Genomic DNA, 19,836 nt, shown 5'->3' with positions numbered 1-19,836 from the left:
GATATACTCGGAATACATATCCCAAATGAAATAAATGATCTCACGCCAATACATTTTAATAGAAAGTTAGCAAAAATTGATAAGATCTTGCTACCATGGAAAGGTAAATACCTGTCTATTTGTGGAAAAATCACCCTGATTAACTCTTTAGTACTATCCCAGTTTACCTATTTGCTTATGGTCTTGCCTACGCCTAGCAAACCGTTTTTTAAATTATATGAGATAATAATTTTCCATTTTATTTGGAACGGCAAGCCAGACATAATTAAACGGGCCTATTTATATAATGAATATGAATTCGGAGGACAGCAATTATTAAATATTAAAGCATTAGACCTATCACTAAAAGCTTCAGTCATACAAAAGTTATACTTAAATCCGAACTGGTTTTCTAGCAAATTAGTAAGATTGTCTCACTCCATGTTCAAGAATGGCCTTTTTCCCTTTATTCAGATTACAACCTCTCACTTTCAGTTATTTGAAAAGGATATAATCTCCCAAATATCACTATTTCTAAAACAAGCCATAGAAAGTTGGATGCAATTTCAATTTAATCCTTCAGAAACGACAGAACAAATACTGCAACAAATATTGTGGTTAAACTCAAATATACGAATTGATTTAAAAAATATATTTTTGATTAAAATAAAAAATAAAGGTATAATCTTCGTAAATTATATCATAAGTAGGACTGGTGGAGTTATGTCGCACATGCAGCTAACAAAAACATATGGAAATGTCTGCTCTACCCAAAATTACAACCAAATTTTTGCAGCATTACCGTAAAAATGGAAGAGGAAAGTGGAAGGGGGAAAAAGTAAGGAACTTGTCTGTCGGCCCTCCATTAAAGAACATAATTGGTTTAAGAAAATTTTTATAAATAAAAAAGTATACCAGTTTCATTTAAGGACCAAAGGATTGACAGACGTCCCATATAGATTGCAAAATAGTTGGGAAGAGATCTTTGACGTACCGATTCCATGGCATAGTGTTTATGAACTGATACGCAAAACAACACCGGATTCAAAACTTAGAATTTTTCAATTTAAATTATTATAAAAAATTCTCGCTACCAATAGAATGTTATTTATATGGGGGATACAATCTTCCCAGCTCTGCAGATTTTGCTGCGAAGAGACGGAATAATTAGATCATTTGTTTTGGTACTGTCCATTTGTGGCTTGTTTTTGGTCACAGGTCCAGGAATGGCTGAAGGATTGCAATATTTACCTGGAGCTAACCCTGCAGATAGCACTACTGGGTGATCTGAAAAGTCATAGTCAATCGATCAATAATATAATAATACTTTTAGCAAAAATGTTTAATTTCAATTTACAATCTGTAGAAACAATGAGAATAGAAGGGTTCGGAACTTTTGTGAAACATCACAGTACAGTTGAAAAATATATGGCAAATAGAAATCCAATATGGATGGTGTTAAGAGATAGATGGGAGGTGTGGAATGGAGCTGAAGGATGGGACTAATAACAACTAACAACAACTAATAACAACAAGATAACTAATGTAAAGCATACTGTGTCCATAATAAGTATATAGGTTATAGTTTGAGAGCTTTTGTGAAAGAGCACAGTTAAAAATATATGGCATATAGAAGCAAACCGGATGGGACATCATGAAAATGATCGGAGAGGTTGAGGGTAGAGGAAGTTCAGGAGTAAAAACAAACAAAATATGATTATTGTAAAATTGACTGTGTCCATAAAATGTATATAGTATGTATAAGCTGGAAGTAGAGGCCTAAGTGTTGTTGTTCACAAGTTTACTCCTATTAAGGAAGGGGTCGTGGGGTTGGAAAGCAATAAAGGGAAATATATTTTTTTAAAGGATATGTATATGTATATATATGTATGTATATGTATTTATATGTATGTATGTATGTATGTATGTATGTATGTATGTATGTATGTATGTATGTATGTATGTACAGTGGGGGGAAAAAGTATTTAGAAAATCACATTGTAGGATTTTTAATGAATTTATTTGCAAATTATGGTGGAAAATAAGTATTTGGTCACCTACAAACAAGCAAGATTTCTGGCTCTCACAGACCTGTAACTTCTTCTTTAAGAGGCTCCTCTGTCCTCCACTCGTTACCTGTATTAATGGCACCTGTCTGAACTTGTTATCAGTATAAAAGACACCTGTCCACAACCTCAAACAGTCACACTCCAAACTCCACTATGGCCAAGACCAAAGAGCTGTCAAAGGTTGTAGAAACCTGTCAAAAAATTGTAGACCTGCACCAGGCTGGGAAGACTGAATCTGCAATAGGTAAGCAGCTTGGTTTGAAGAAATCAACTGTGGGAGCAATTATTAGGAAATGGAAGACATACAAGACCACTGATAATCTCCCTCGATCTGGGGCTCCACGCAAGATCTCACCCCGTGGGGTCAAAATGATCACAAGAACGGTGAGCAAAAATCCCAGAACCACACGGGGGGACCTAGTGAATGACCTGCAGAGAGCTGGGACCAAAGTAACAAAGCCTACCATCAGTAACACACTACGCCGCCAAGGACTCAAATCCTGCAGTGCCAGACGTGTCCCCCTGCTTAAGCCAGTACATGTCCAGGCCCATCTGAAGTTTGCTAGAGTGCATTTGGATGATCCAGAAGAGGATTGGGAGAATGTCATATGGTCAGATGAAACCAAAATAGAACTTTTTGGTAAAAACTCAACTCGTCGTGTTTGGAGGACAAAGAATGCTGAGTTGCATCCAAAGAACACCATACCTACTGTGAAGCATGGGGGTGGAAACATCATGCTTTTTCTGCAAAGGGACCAGGACGACTGATCCGTGTAAAGGAAAGAATGAATGGGGCCATGTATCGTGAGATTTTGAGTGAAAACCTCCTTCCATCAGCAAGGGCATTGAAGATGAAACGTGGCTGGGTCTTTCAGCATGACAATGATCCCAAACACACCGCCCGGGCAACGAAGGAGTGGCTTCGTAAGAAGCATTTCAAGGTCCTGGAGTGGCCTAGCCAGTCTCCAGATCTCAACCCCATAGAAAATCTTTAGAGGGAGTTGAAAGTCCGTGTTGCCCAGCGACAGCCCCAAAACATCACTGTAGAGGAGATCTGCATGGAGGAATGGGCCAAAATACCAGCAACAGTGTGTGAAAACCTTGTGAAGACTTACAGAAAACGTTTGACCTGTGTCATTGCCAACAAAGGGTATAGAACAAAGTATTGAGAAACTTTTGTTATTGACCAAATACTTATTTTCCACCATAATTTGCAAATAAATTCATTAAAAATCCTACAATGTGATTTTCTGGAAAAAATATGCTCATTTTGTCTGTCATAGTTGACGTGTACGTATGATGAAAATTACAGGCCTCTCTCATCTTTTTAAGTGGGAGAACTTGCACAATTGGTGGCTGACTAAATACTTTTTTCCCCCACTGTATATAGACAATTTCATTGATGGAAGTTACAATCTATCTGCAATATTAAAGCCCCCCCCCCAAAAAAAAAAAAGTGTGTGTGCAAAGCTGTCATCAAGGCAAAGGGTGGCTATTTGAATAATCTCAAATATAAAATATATTTGGATTTGTTTTGATGTCTTCACTATTATTCTACAATGTAAAAAATAGTAAAAATAAAGAAAAACCCTTGAATGAGTAGGTGTGTCCAAACTTTTGACTGGTAGTGTACATTTTAAAGTATTTTGTCTGTAATGTCTTTTTTGTTACGTGTCGGACCCCAGTAAGACTAGCTGTCGCCATTGACGTTGGCTAAAATAAAATAAAATAAAAAATGCTGCACCATTGGGTAAGCAGCACTTCTATTGGCCTAATCAAGTCCCTTATAGCTAACACATTTTCATCTATGATGTAAGATCTATCAGAATGCATGTTTTATAACAAACAGAACTCACAAGTTGGAACAACAATTGGAAATGTAACTAAAATAGTCTAAGATCTAAGATGACCCTCGGATGACTTTCTAAGCCAAAAATGATGAGTAAGGCGCTTATCTATCGACATACCTGCCAGTCCGTATTGACTGAGGATTTTAGTCGCTAATACTCTCAGATTAAGGAATGCTCATGTACAAACGAATAAGCCTACTGAGTTAATTGTGTGCAAGATTACATAAATAGGGTAGCCCTCAATATACACACATCGGTTAAAAATATGGAGAAAAAAATGTTTTCACCACCTTTCAGAATTGCATCATTATGAGAAACAATGATGCGAGAAACAATGGTCCTGTTATGCAAATCAGATGAATGTTCGTCAGATGTTATGCAGGTGTGATTATTATTACCTATCCCTTCTGGCTGAAAAAAGAACAACAAACAATTGGTTGTAGAACACTAAAGTGCAACACATGCTGAAACAAGAGCTTGTTAATCAGAAGGTGCTGAGTTGGGCTGAGCAAGGCTTGGCTGGGCTGGGGGGCAGCCAATTACTGCCCTGGTGTTGATGAAGGAAGGGAGAGAGTCTCTATGGGGAGTTGTCCAAGAGAAAGTTTACCTAGGGCCTACCTGCCTACCACCCATCTCATCAGCTGCTTAGGCCAGGAAGAGGTAGAGCTGGGAATTGCCTTGCGATACAATATTATCACGATACTTAGGTGACGATACCATATGTATTGCAATTCTCACGACTTTATATGCATTGCGATTCGATATTGCAATTTTGTTGCGATTTGATGTTCCAAACATATTGCTCACTATATGTCTGGTGCAGAGAAAAGTGCTGAAAACATGTTGGCTCACTATTTAAAAAGAAGATAGAAAACAAGCTATAGGATGAAAAATATCAGAGTTTTGGCGCAGGTACAGCCGACTAGCGCTAGCTGACGCTGTTCAGTAGCAAAAAAATATTAAGTACAAATCGATACTTGGAGTCAAATATCAATATAATATCGGCCCAAAATAATATTGCGATATGTAACTGTATCTATTTTTCCCCCATCACTAGGAAGATGCCTATAAAACCTCCTGTTTACTGCCTGCTACAGGGCCTGTTTTTGAGGAGTACCACTGACCAACACTGTAGGCTATTTCTATTCCTTTGTAGTAGGGACTGGGGAGGGTAAAATGTGTCTGTTCATGAGTTACAACACCCTCAGTCAAACGGACCCGAAAAATATATTTCTCTGTGCTGATCTTTGGATTATCACTGATCCTGCCTGTGAAGCAGCGAACAGTTGGGGGAATTGAAGGGTATCTGTCATGCTAGCTTGCTCCGGCCCCACCCTGGAGACGAGAGCGTGGGTCATAAGGCTGGAAAGGCTGACAAAAACAAATCTTTAATCAATACCCTGGCCCTCAACGCAAAACCCTCTCTCCTCCATCTCTGTCTCAGTGCGTTCCGAGAGTGACAGTTTTTCCTTTTAATCTGTGCCCAGTGCTGCCCATATTGTGAGGAAATAGTGAGCTAGTGTCATGGTACCTTGGCTCATTCAGCAAACCATTGTTGGCTGTGCATAGTGTCTAGGCTATTTAGTAAAGTACTCATGAAGATCTACATAGGTTCAAAACTTTTAGGCCTTACTTTCTAAAGAACTAGGCTGAAATGCAAAAAAGTCCACAACAGCCCAGTATTCACTTTGCAATGTAGGCCTAGGCTTAGTCTAGCTAGCCTCTGTCTTTAGTGACAGACATCACAGACATGAATAAACAGTCCTCTATACAGTCATGGCCAAAATTGTTGGCACCCCTGAAATTTTTCCAGAAAATGAAGTATTTCTCATAGAAAAGTATTGAAATTACACATGTTTTGCTATGCACATGTTTATTTCCTTTGTGTGTATTGGAATAACACAAAAAAAACAGGAAAAAAGCAAATTTGACATAATTTCACACAAAACTCAAAAAATGGGCCGGACAAAATGATTGGCACCCTTAACTTAATATTTAGTTGCACACCCTTTGGAAAAAATAACTGAAATCAGTCGCTTCCTATAACCATCAATAAGCTTCTTACACCTCTCACCCGGAATTTTGGACCACTCTTCTTTTGCAAACTGCTCCAGGTCTCTCATATTGGATGGGTGCCTTTTCCCAACAGCAATTTTAAGATCTCTCCACAGGTGTTCAATGGGATTAAGATCTGGACTCATTGCTGGCCACTTCAGAACTCTCCAGCGCTTTGTTGCCATCCATTTCTGGGTGCTTTTTGAAGTATGTTTGGGGTCATTGTCCTGCTGGAAGACCCATGATCTCGGACGCAAACCCAGCTTTCTGACACTGGGCCCTACATTGCGACCCAAAATCCTTTGGTAATCCTCAGATTTCATGATGCCTTGCACACAGTCAAGGCACCCAGTGCCAGAGGCAGCAAAACAACCCCAAAACATCTTTGAACCTCCACCATATTTGACTGTAGGTACTGTGTTCTTTTCTTTGAAGGCTTCATTACATTTTCGGTAAACAGTAGAACGATGTGCTTTACCAAAAAGCTCTATCTTGGTCTCATCTGTCCATAAGACGTTCTCCCAGAAGGAATTTGGCTTACTCATGTACATTTTGGCAAACTGTAGTCTTGCTTTTTTATGTCTCTGTGTCAGCAGTGGGGTCCTCCTGGGTCTCCTGCCATAGCGTTTCATTTCATTCAAATTTCGACGTATAGTTCGCGCTGACACTGATGCACCCTGAGCCTGCAGGACAGCTTGAATTTCTTTGGAACTTGTTTGGGGCTGCTTATCCACCATCCGGACTATCCTGCGTTGCAACCTTTCATCAATTTTTTCTCTTCCGTCCACGTCCAGGGAGATTAGCTACAGTGCCATGGGTTGCAAACTTCTTGATCATGTTGCGCACTGTGGACAAAGGAACATCTAGATCTCTGGAGATGGACTTGTAACCTTGAGATTGTTGATATTTTTCCACAATTTTGGTTCTCAAGTCCTCAGACAGTTCTCTTTTCCTCTTTCTGTTCTCCATGCTTAGTGTGGCACACACAGAAACACAATGCAAAGACTGAGTCAACTTCTCTCCTTTTTATCTGCTTTCAGGTGTGATTTTTAGATTGCCCACACCTGTTACTTGCCCCAGGTGAGTTTAAAGGAGCATCACATGCTTGGAACAAACTTATTTATCCACAATTTTGAAAGGGTGCCAATAACTTTGTCCGGCCCATTTTTTTAGTTTTGTGTGAAATTATGTCAAATTTGCTTTTTTCCTGTTTTTTTTTGTGTTATTCCAATACACACAAAGGAAATAAACATGTGCATAGCAAAACATGTGTAATTTCAATACTTTTCTGTGAGAAATACTTCATTTTCTGGAAAAATTTCAGGGGTGCCAACAATTTTGGCCATGACTGTATATAACAGAAAAATAACTCCAATCAGATAAACAAAGAAAATGTTAAACAACAGTAAATTACAATATTTAAGGCATTAAGCAGCCATGCACGAAAGGTAATCAAGCACACAGCCATGCAACCATTTTTCTATAACATGCAATTCTGCCATGCATTATTCTGCACTCAGTAGACTCTACATGAGGGCCCGTTCAAGCATCTGAAACAAATGACACAACCAACAGAATAGTTGGCTATACAATTAGTGTGTCTGGTACATTTACAGGGTCATTGTTACCCGATCCATATGAATTACAGAACCAGACAGAGGGATCACGTCAGTGAATAGCGTGACAAAGTGGACTCAATACTTTTCTAACCCAGACTTCCATCTCTGCGCAGACAGAGACACATCCCTTAAGAACCTCAATCATGTGGAGCAAAACACCCCTAATCCTCAAGACCCACTGTCTGTCCGTCCACAAACACTGTCCCCCTCCTCAGTGGCTGGCGCCACACTAAAAACAGTTATTAGGACAGAAATAAAAACACTGTGATTGAATCAAAACCAGAGCAAGAAGGCATTTGTCAGACAAGATGCGGTGGCGGGTTACTAACATGCTGTCAATCAAAAGCAATCAATCTGGGTGAGCTGTTATGAGGCATATGGGAGGAGGGAGGGAGTCATGGAGGGGAAGGTAGAGGGAGGGGGGTTAACGTGTGTTATGTGTTGTTGCCATTAAACAAACAACCATTTCTGATGACAAATAACGCACTTGAGTTCCACCTCCAGAATGAGCTAATCGTGACACAGCATATGATTTGCATCAAAAAGGTCATTTTAAATGTCCATCTTAATAACTAGCCTCTATTTCACAGGAAATAGCCTATAGAAAAACATAGGAGGCTATTGCTATATGGACCTCTTCTTCACTCAGTTCAACTTTATAATATGATGCCAATATCCAGACCTCTACCAAACTCTAGTATTATTTAAGATCTCACTGATTTTTGCATCTGGCTTAACAAGGCTTTGATTGCACTGGACCTCTACTTGATTAGCACAATCTCTTCAAATATTAATGATCAGAGAGGCAGAGTCGGCCCCACACTTCTGAAAAGTCAACACAATGCTTGATTAGGCCACTGCTAGGGGGGAAACTTGAGCCTGGGGTTTACTACTACAGAAGGCAAATTAAAGTAGCGGCGTCATGTTTCCCTGGCAGTAATAATAAGGGCATCTTTCTTACGGTCTGGTGACTCTTGATGGGGGGAAAAGAGGGGGAGCTTTTTGTGGAATACTGGGTATTGGGCAACCAATTATCGTAATTAGTCTATATTATGTATATAACAGTGTTAGTCTACTTGCTGTAGTAAGACTTGAGTCTACTATGGTGTTGCTTAATTCATAAATTCATAATTGAGGAGGCTAAGCAAGGCTAAGTCAAAGAGCTGCAAAATATATTAAATGGGAAGTTCAACAAACATGCACACGGACGGTTAACTGCCTGCAACAAACTGAAAACGTCTCTTTATGTGTTTCAACCCTCACCATGCTCACACATCCATGAACATCCCGTCTCAAGGAGAGCAGAGGTGAGGGCTTGTGGTGCGTACACACACACACACACACACACACACAGTCAGCCAGTGAAGGACGCAGCCACACTACAGCCCTTTATCCTGATCATAACTACTCCCACAGTTACTCAGATCACTGGTTTACCTGCCATGCCCTGGGCTGCTCAGAGTAGCGTTACAATATCCTGGTGGTACAGAAACCTCCAGCCAGCCAGCCAGCCAGAGAGCACATTAACTAGGCCGTCTGACATGGGAATAGGATGACATAATAAAGAGCACCAGCATGAAGGGAGCGCAAGCCTAGAGAAAACCCTCCCAAGAAGACATAGACTAGTCACACATTGTTTTTACATTTTAGTAGACGCTCTTATCCTGAGCGACTTACAGGCGCAATTAGGGTTACGTGCCTTGCTCAAGTGCACGTCAACAGATTTTTCACCTAGACGGCTCAGGGAGTCAAACCAGCAACCTTTCAGTTACTGGCCCAATGCTCTTAACCGCTAGGCTACACAAGAGGGGTGATGTGTTAGTCAATCAACAATGTCCCGAATCCCTATCATTAAGAATCACAGACTACAACACAAACCAACTCTGTGTTGAGTAAAAACACTGAGCTTTAAAGCAGCTAAAGCAACATTAAGGACAACAGCGTAACGATGAAGACTCTCTTTTCAAAACATTACTCCAAACATGAACACACTTAATTACCTAGATCAACAGAGCCTTTGGCAGTGGAGGAACTGTAGAGGAAGCTGCGGTGTTCATTAAGCATGAAGTCACTTTCACAGAGACACAAACTTCTGTATGGCGCTAAAGCATGCATGGCAATCTTTTCATTAACGGAATGTTCAAGGCTTCTCTTGATTAGGCTAGATGTTAAAACAGAAATTATGCAACTTATCAGGGCAATAAAAACACATCTAGCATAGCAGGCTTCTCCCTGTGCATTTCTCATTGTCAGGCCTAATCTTATCCCAGTGCATTCGTCATTCAGATGAATGGAGGAATCCTCATTCAGTTAAATGGATAGGAGAGTTTTACAGTCAGAAACATACAGTAAGTGTTCTAGCAGACTTCCTTCTCTCTCCTGCTCCTGATCTCCTGGTCTCAACCTGAATCAATCACTCTTAGTTAACGACAACTCTTCTGCTATTGAAAGCAGACACTTCCATCAACAGAGCAGCGAGCTCCTCTCCGGTCCAGGAGGAACACCCAGAGGAAGAAAGGAGGAAGAGGAGAGGAAAGGAAGGGGGGGATGAAAATCAAGAGGTAAATAAATGAATCAATGAATGAATAATAGATGTGCCAGCTATAGTGGGCTCTTGGAGCAGAACACAGTGCCACGGGGGGATGCAGTATTAATAACACTCTCTTACTGTTCATCTCTGTGTCATCACTGATACTCTTAGGAGGAGCATGGCCGGCATAACACACAGCTGATCTGTACATTCGATCCGGATTACGAATTTTCTTCAGTCCTTCAGGAGGCAAAAAGAGAGTAGAGAAAATCGAGGAAAAGAAGTAGGGTATTCTCCCAGCTGCTTACAATAGCCCAGTGCAGCACTGTTTCCCTCATGCAAACACATTGACAGACAGACACTGGACAGTAAGAATGGCTGAGTGCAAACAACACATTAGAAACCAACCCCACAATAATGCAACTAAGGCATGAGCTGTTCATCAGACAGAGGTGGTAAACACACAACAGAGGCTAGCTATTGCTACTCCTAACCCTGACCTTGGCTTAACCTAGACCCTTGGCTGGTGAATCAACAGTTACATGACTTATCATATTTTCCCCCCCCCCAAAAAAACAGTGAAATGGCCAGGTGCTAGGGTATCACTGCTTAGGTGTAAGGCAACATGTTTCAGCAAAATAGTCATCCACAGATATACAGTAGCCTATAGCCTATTCTGGCTATTGACAAAGAGCAACTGGTGAACCTAAGCTCCAATAAGCAAGTTTATACACCCCATAATATTTCCATTATGAGGCACATCTACTGACAAGTGAAGAGATTGTATTGATATATGGTGCACAGTTGAAACTTTCAGACAGTTAGAAAAAAACGATATAAGTCGGGAAAGTATGCAGATTCTCAGTAACTGTTCCTTGAGGAGGCCTAGTTCTTTATAGGTTAGGTTATGTCACTGTTCTGTTGAGCGTTCAAGGCTGACACTTCCACTGTCACGGAGTCTGGCATACTTTATTTTACATCTCATTGATCTTAGAGATCCTCTTTTCAAACAGTTCTGACAGGCCACAGCCTAGCATACAGGTGCAGCTCAATAAATTAGAATATTGTGGAAATAATTCAATTGACAAAGTGAAACTCATATATATTATGGATTAATTACACAAAAAGTGAAATAGTTCAAGCCTGTATTTGTTTTAATCTTGATGATTACGGCTTACAGCTCATGAAAACCCCAAATTCAGTATCTCAGAAAATTAGAATATGACATAAGACCAGTGAAAAAATGAAATGTAATACAGACATGTCAGCCTTCTGAAAAGTATGTTCTTGTACATGCAGTCAGTACTTGGTTGGGGCTCCTTTTGCATGAATCACTGCATCTATGCGGCGTGGCATGGAGTCGATCAGCCTGTGGGTGTTATGGAAGCCCAGGTTGCTTACATAGCGGCCTTCAGCTCGTCTGCATTGTTGGGTCTCGTGTCTCTCATCTTCCTCTTGACAATACCCCATCAATTCTCTATGGGGTTCAGATCAGGCGAGTTTGCTGGCCAATCAAGCACAGTAATCCCATGGTCATTGAACCATGTATTGGTACCTTTGGCAGTGTGGGCAGGTGCCAAGTCCTGCTGGAAAATGAAATCAGCATCTCCATAAAAGCTTGTCAGCAGAAGGAAGCATGAAGTGCTCTAACATTTCCTGGTAGACGGCTGAGTTGACTTTGGACTTGATGAAACACAGTGGACCAACACCAGAAGATGACATGGCTCCCCAAATCATCACTGACTGTGGAAACTTCATACTGGACTTCAAGCAACGTGGATTCTGTGCCTCTCCACTCTTCCTCCAGACTCTGGGACCTTGATTGCCAAATGAAATGCAAAATGTACTTTCATCTGAAAAGAGGACTTTGGACCACTGAGCGACAGACCAGTTATTTTTCTTCTTAGCCCAGGTAAGACGCTTCTGACGTTGCCTCTGGTTCAGGAGTGGCTTGACACGAGGAATGCGACAGTTGTAGCCCATTTCCTGGATACGTCTGTGCGTGGTGGCTCTTGATGCACTGACTCCTGCCGGTTATCCCTGTGCACCTTTTCCTACCACACTTCTTCCTTCCACTCGACTTTCCATGAATATGCTTGGATACAGCACTCTGTGAACAGCCAGCTTCTTCAGCAATGATCTTTTGAGGCTTTCCCTCCTTGTGGAGGGTGTTGATGACTGTCTTCTGCACAACTGTCAAGTCAGCAGTCTTCCCCATGATTGTGAAGCCTACTGAACTGGACTGAGAGACCATTTAAAGGCTCAGGAAACCTTTGCAGGTGTTTTGAGTTAGTTAGCTGATTAGAGTGTGACACCTTGAGTCTACAATATTGAACTTTTTCACAATATTCTAATTTTCTGAGATACTGAATTTGGGGTTTTCATGAGCTGTAAGCCGTAATCATCAAGATTAAAACAAATACAGGCTTGAACTATTTCACTTTTTGTGTAATTAATCCATGATATCTATGAGTTTCACTTTGTCAATTGAATTATTGAAATTACTTTTCCACAATATTCTAATTTATTGAGCTGCACCTGTACAATACAGACATCTTATTTATAACATCAAACAAAATATAAATCATTGTATCGTGGTTTAATAGGCAAATATGTAGAATAAACCAGAGATCTAAATTAGCAGTTGAAAACAAAAGATGTGTATCAGAAAATCCTGCCTAATTGATTCGGACTTCTGCAGTGCCAGGCATTTAGCTTGCTCGTTGGCTTAGGCCTACATGCTTCTTTATCTATTCTATTTAGGATTTTTTTCTATGCTGCTGAATAATGCATCTCTTGGTGAGAATGAACAGTTCCATTTGTTATATTCTGGGAATGCTCCCTAATGACAAGTGAAGAGGCCAGCAATCAGGCTCATTGTAGGCCTGGCTGGGTTTGATTCAGGTCGATATTGGTCCAGATCATATCAGTAGTAAGCTGGATGAATCAATGTGATCAATCAGAGAGGGCCTTGTGAGTGTCACGCCCTGGCTCTGGGGACTATGTTATGTTGAGCCAGGGTGTGTAAGTCTATGTTTTGTATATCTATGTTGGCCTGAGTGACTCCCAATCAGAGGCAACGAGTGTCTGCTGGTTGTCTCTGATTGGGAGCCATATTTAACTATCGGTCTTTTCACTTTGTGTTGTGGTTTCTTGTTCCTTTTGGTTTGTGTGTATCGAAGGACTTCACGTTTCGTTCGTTGTTTTGATCGGGTGATCTGTTTAATAAATAATATGTACGCATTCAACGCTGCGCATTGGTCCTCCTCCTTAAGCGAACGTGACAGAAGAAACCACCAAAAATGGACCAAGCAGCGTGAAGAGGAGAGAGGAAGGACCTGGGATCAGGGGAGTAGGAGTTTCGGCTGGGCCACGCTAAGTGAAGAGGAGAGAGGCTGGTCTATGAAGCAATGGATCGAGAGTCTGGCGAGAGCTAGGGAGGCCTGGTCCACGGGGAGGAGAGAACCCCAGAAAATTTTTAGGGGGGGGCTCACGACGTGGACGACGGGGCAGCCGGAGGCCGCGATGGAGCGGTCCAGCGGGTGTGCAGAGGAGGCCGCCAGGTTAAGGGGGCCACTGGTCACAGAGGAGAGGGAAAGTGTGGAGGCACGGCGAGAGGTACTGGGGTGTATTACCAGTCCGGTCCGGCCCGTTCCTGATCCCTGCATAGGGCCAGTGGCGTGTGTCCCCAGTACGGTTCGGCCTGTTCCTGCCTCTCGCACCGAGCCTGTGGTGCGCGTCGTCAGCCCTGTCCGGCCCGTTCCTGCTCTCCGTACCAAGTCGGTGGTGCGCGTCGCCAGCCCAGTCCGGCCCATCCAAGCTTCCCGCACCAAGCCAGTGGTGTGCGTCGTCAGTCTGGCACGGCCCGTTCCTGCTCTCCGCACCAAGTCTGTGGTGCGCGTCGCCAGCCCAGTCCGGCCCATCCAAGCTCCCCGCACAAGGTCAGTGGTGCGCGTCGTCAGCCCGGTCCGGCTCATTCCTGCTCCCCGCACCAAGTCAGGGGGTGCGCCCGTCAGCCCGGTCCGGCCCGTTCCTCCTCCACGCATCAAGCCAGGGGTGTGCGTCGTCAGTCCAGCACAACCCGTGCCTGGGTCATGTCCGGAGCCGGATCCGCCGCCGAGGCGGAGTGCCCACCCGGTCCCTCCCCTGTTGTGGTTGATTGGCGCGGCCGGAGTCCGCGCCTTTGGGGGGGGGTACTATCACGCCCTGGCTCTGGGGACTATGTTATGTTGAGCCAGGGTGTGTAAGTCTATGTTTTGTATATCTATGTTGGCCTGAGTGACTCCCAATCAGAGGCAACGAGTGTCTGCTGGTTGTCTCTGATTGGGAGCCATATTTAACTATCGGTCTTTTCACTTTGTGTTGTGGTTTCTTGTTCCTTTTGGTTTGTGTGTATCGAAGGACTTCACGTTTCGTTCGTTGTTTTGATCGGGTGATCTGTTTAATAAATAATATGTACGCATTCAACGCTGCGCATTGGTCCTCCTCCTTAAGCGAACGTGACAGTGAGGCAGCTTGTAAAGGCTTGTTAGAGACAGACAAGCCAAAGGAATGATACCAGGTCTCAGCAGACAGAGTCAGCCAGAGTCTGGAGCACGGAGGGAGCAGACTACCATCCATCCACAACTCACTAATTCAATTAAGAGGCAGGACAAATCTCCAGCCTGATTCCTGGTTGATTCCACACAGAACTAGAGGAAGGAATGGCTAAGGAGGAACTGGTCTGAAATCAGGAGGAGAAGGTCACTTGTTTGACGATGTAAACACTAGGTTACAGCCAGCACTGACTGAAGTTAATGACTGTGATTTCCTGATGCTTTATTCTATTGTTGCAGCCTGTGAACTTTCTAACTCAGACATCAATTATAAATAGGCCTACACTACATTTGTTTTCTAAAGCATTGATGTTTTTAATGTGTATTATATCCTCTTTTACTCACATGGCTATAGTATGTATTGACTGCATTCAGGTTTTGACATACAAGTTTATGTTCTCTTTCTTGAGGAAGATACCTTCTTTCAGTGTGAACATGTCAAAACCACATTAAATTGCACTAATAACTTGCTTAAAGTTTCCTGAACCAGATATAGGCTACAGAAGAGATAAATGGCATTCTGTCTACTTAGAGTAGCCTAAGTTAAGTGTGTATATGAGAAGAAATGTATCTGGCCTTGCCTCTGTCCAGTTCTCACCCATTACAGCTTAATGACCATCACTCTCAAGTCCTGAATGATTCAAATGTGTCAGAAGTTTACTCTAAAGACTAAATTGAGGAGGTAGGATGTGTCACTTGACTGAAATTATCTTCATTCAAAAGGCACATCAACACCTGCCATTTCCATGCCCTCCGTGACAAGTAGTCCAAGACCCACTGTTCCTTAGGAGGAGTTAGGGAAAGCTCTATTCCCCAGGGTCTAGCAATCAGTTAGATGGGTCAGAAGTAGCATAACTCATGGTGTTACTCTGTACACAGAAGACCACTGAGAGAGACTGGCTCATGTCCCCCTGTAAAAGTCCCCTGTAGCTCAGTTGGTAGAGCATGGTGCTTGCAACGCCAGGGTTGTGGGTTCGTTTCCCACGGGGGGCCAGTATGAAAATGTATGCACTCACTAACTGTAAGTCGCTCTGGATAAGAGCGTCTGCTAAATGACTGAAATGTAAAAATGAGTAGCACAGGATGTGTGCCATCAGGAGGCCTGCCAAACATCACAACTACAGCCTATAGCCCCCACCACCTTGCCACAGTCCAGGTGCTTCAAGGACAAAAGGTTAAGGTAGAGGCTGGCTTGTACTATCTATTGCTGGAGAGTATCTGCAGGAGAAGTGTAGTGCAGTAGCAACACTTCTGAAATAATAGAAATAGGATATTTTGAAGTAGCCTATCTAGGCATAGCCTAATCTACTATATTTCATATTCTCCCTTTCCGAGAAACATCATTGGATAACTGATATTAAATGAATGTTGGATGGAGAAATAAAGACTGGCTGACTATTCTATGTAAAAGCTCCCATGCTCCAGATTGCCTGAGAGGACATTGTGTTTATGTGGAGGTATGAAGCACTCTCTCTCCTCCTCCAGCCTCCAGCCTCCAGCCTCCCCCTCCTCCTCCACTGACCAACCTCACAGGAACACCGAAAATAACTCAACCTGCTCAGCGATGGGAGTTTCAGTAAAAGCTCCTGGTGATGGAGTGGCAAAGAAATGAACAAAGGTAGCCGTCTGTACGTTACATTCATCTTGTGTGTGTGAGAATGTAATGCATTAGGTCTAAATGCCACTGTAAAGTAGTAAGTCATTACTATTACGGAGATAGGTGTCTTACCTTTTTAATTGTGTCATATACATTAGACCTACTACTACACTATCAATGTAAACTATGTCCTGGCATGGTCATCCTTTCCACAGCTCAATACCACCCCTCTGTGGAGCTTTGTTTAGAAGTTGGCACTATCAGATCACAGGCTCAGCCTACATTTACATTTTAGTCATTTAGCAGACGCTTTTATCCAGAGCGACTTACAGTTAGTGAGTGCATACATTATTTTTTCATACTGGCCCCCCGTGGGAATCGAACCTACAACCCTGGCGTTGCAAACACCATGGTCTACCAACTGAGCTACATCCCTGCCGGCCATTCCCTCCCCTACCCTGGACCAATTGTGCGCCGCACCATGGGTCTCCCGGTCGCAGCCGGCTACGACAGAGCCTGGATTCAAACCAGGATCTCTAGTGGCACAGCTAGCACTGTGATGCAGTGCCTTAGTGCCTTAGACCACTGCGCCACTCGGGAGAGTTCAGCTCTCTCATCTTTGTTACTGTGGTCATACACTAGAGTATAGGAACACATTCACCAACAGTGTTATCTTTATTGTATAACCTAGATCATAAATGTGTTTATATTCTTTTATTTTACATTGGAGGAGGCTCAAGCTGTGACACACACACAAATAGAAAGTAGAGGATGTCAACTATTGTCTTCACTACTGATGCAACAAAGACCACCCTGACTTAAAACACTCCCTTAATTTTCTTGACGTCAACAGTTACCTCTGCAGTAGTGTGTCAATATGGGACATTTCAGAACATTAATTATTGTATGTCTGTTTTAGGCACTCTATCTATGTATTCCAGTGATTCCTGGAATACATAGTAGCTCAGTTGGTAGAGCATGGCGCTTGCAACACCAGGGTTGTGGGTTCATTTCTCACGGGGGGCCAGTATGAAAATGTATGCACTCACTAACTGTAAGTCGCTCTGGATAAGAGCGTCTGCTAAATGACTAAAATGTAAATGTAATTAGAAAATATGAGCTCGCTCTTTGTCGCCACCACCTGGTTACATATGAACAATACAACTTAATGTATTTGAAAACAATATGAAGAGCATCATAGGCTAAACGCAGCAAGGTTGATTGCATGGTTAAAAAAAATTGACGCAGAACAACTCTAACATTAATGAAAACCATGCAAATCTGAAGTTCAAATGCATGTACTATAAGTCTATATTGTATACGACTAAACAGGCTGTCCACTAGATTGTATTTTCACATGTTATTATTAATGTTACAGTAGCCTACAAATGAAGAGTTTCGTTCCAAAATGCTATATCCACACATTTTTCACATTTGTGTTTTTTCATCAGAAATGATTGCTTACCTTCATTTGTGTGTAAAATATTACTGTTCGCGTATTTTTTATTCATAGATTTTAGATGTATATTAAAATTGTTTTGTTGAAAAATGCTATATATCCATTGTTTAGCTGGAATGGAATGCTCTAATCCTGTATATTGGACTGTGATATGTGGTTGTACTAACTGTAAGTTGCTCTGGATAAGGGCATCTGCTAAATCACTCAAATGTCAAAATATCTCATATTACTGTATTGATTCATTTTTATTTATTTTTACATATATTGATGTCTCAAATGTATAAATTGTACTGTTCTTTATTAAAGATGTAGTTATTTGTCACATTTGACATGTCACAAAATGTATCAGTACTAGTTATTTATCTGAGAGTAAAGGGTGATATATAGCGTTTTGCAATAAAACATGATTATTTTTCTCTCTGAAATGAAACTGTCAAGTGATAGATTTAAACCAAATACATGTCTGTCATTGAACAACCCCATGCCATCATTAGATGGTGAAAAAACACATTAATCTCTTTCATAAGTTCTATAAACAATAAAAGCTCATTTACCAACATTGCTGAAAATGGATACATAGCATTTTGGAATGAAACTCTTCAAATAGTTATACTAATCACAAACATTGATATAAAAAATAAAATAAAGTTAATACAGGTTAATATACTTTAGTCATACTCAAACTTCAAAAATGAATAGTGTCAAATGTAACCATTTCATACAAGTGCATGCATTTCTGTCTCATGCAAAGGTCCTGATCTTTAGAGCGACAATGTGCTATGTACTTGTCCTCTGTAGTTTCGACTTTTAACTAATACTCAAGTATTAATCTCTAACTCAAATGACATATTCAAATCAATATACGGATCCTGACCAGATGCACATTTCAACCCAAATGAGCTTGAAATATTCAATAGACTAGAACGTAAAAAATTTATTTGAAGATGATGCCTTATAAAGAAAGATAAACTACACTTTTTGGCTAAGAGAAAATAAAAACGCTCTTTAGAATCTTACTCTTCATTTTTTTATTTAAACACATCTGGTGGCATTCAATTCCAAAGCTGTGTATGGTACAACATCCTAGCTTTAAAATATATTTGATAGCTATATCAAACATCGAAATTATTATAAGACCACTTTTAACTGAGCAATAATATAATATGATGGTCTCTGTAACATCGACACCATTCAAAATCCCACTTGAAATTAGAGTAGTACAGGAGCCTCAACCAACGAACGGGTGGACTGGTCGAGTAAATAAATAAAAATTGTCCAGGACTTGCAAGCAAGCATTTTTGTAACCAGACATGGTCACAGGATGGCTGAAATGCATTTGAAAGAAACTAAACTACAATCCAACGTTTGATACATAGGATGTTAACTTAGAGCTGTGCAATGTCAAATAGCCTATGTAATAGCTTGCTTGCATTTATATAATAAAAACAAAATTTTCAAAGCTGGATAAATATAAGAGAAGTTGGTCGATGGCAATGACATGTTGTCATTAACTTAGCTTGGTTGTAAACTACTTAGCTTGCTGCTTCACTGAACTGAATCTAGAATAAAATACGATTCTTCAATTCGGTTCTTTGATCATGCTGGCTATTTTGTCTCCTTGTTCTTATCATGTGTAGGCTATGATGGGCATTACTGGCTAGAAAGCTAGCTGATATTAGCTGGCTAGGTAATGTTGTCTCCACGTTTAGCTGCCTAGTATTTCGGAAGAAATATAAGAGTGCGATTCTTTTAAAAACTCCACGTCTCTCATCATGTATGTCACCATAGTCTGACTTTATAATATTGTATATCACATAGTTGTCATACTGGTAAATTAATCCCATTATATCTCTCTTACCTTCCGGCTTGTTTTCGGCAGCCATTTCCCCTTCGCGCGCAACATCCTCCTCCTCCTCACGACCGTGGGTACCACGCGCGTGCACGCGGCGAGGACAGCACGAGGAGGGACTCGAGGAGCAGCAGCGAGTCCAGCCAATGCAAACTTACCATTGGTTGTGTGGCAATGACTGACAGTGAAACTCTGGAATAACAAGTGACATCAAGAAAAATACCCATCCAATGC

At 41.5% G+C, this 19,836-nt stretch overlaps 1 protein-coding gene across 4 annotated transcripts in view; it reads right to left on the bottom strand.

Moving 5' to 3' along the window:
- The window catches only part of LOC121538500 (calmodulin-binding transcription activator 1-like), a 543,809-nt gene extending 524,136 nt beyond the window's left edge, over positions 1–19,673 (bottom strand). For all 4 annotated transcript variants that reach the window (XM_045207028.1, XM_045207029.1, XM_045207030.1 and 1 more), the window contains exons 1-2: positions 19,612–19,673; positions 10,241–10,342 (exon numbers count right to left, since the gene is read on the bottom strand). In XM_045207028.1, the coding sequence (XP_045062963.1) occupies positions 10,241–10,342; positions 19,612–19,636 (127 nt within the window). In that variant the 5' untranslated portion in view covers positions 19,637–19,673. The remainder of the gene's footprint in view (positions 1–10,240; positions 10,343–19,611) is intronic.
- Between the last annotated feature and the right edge of the window lie 163 nt (positions 19,674–19,836).

Source organism: Coregonus clupeaformis, chromosome 24 (assembly GCF_020615455.1).
Source record: "Coregonus clupeaformis isolate EN_2021a chromosome 24, ASM2061545v1, whole genome shotgun sequence".
NCBI classification, from domain to species: domain Eukaryota; kingdom Metazoa; phylum Chordata; class Actinopteri; order Salmoniformes; family Salmonidae; genus Coregonus; species Coregonus clupeaformis.
This window is presented reverse-complemented; position numbering and strand designations above follow the sequence as displayed.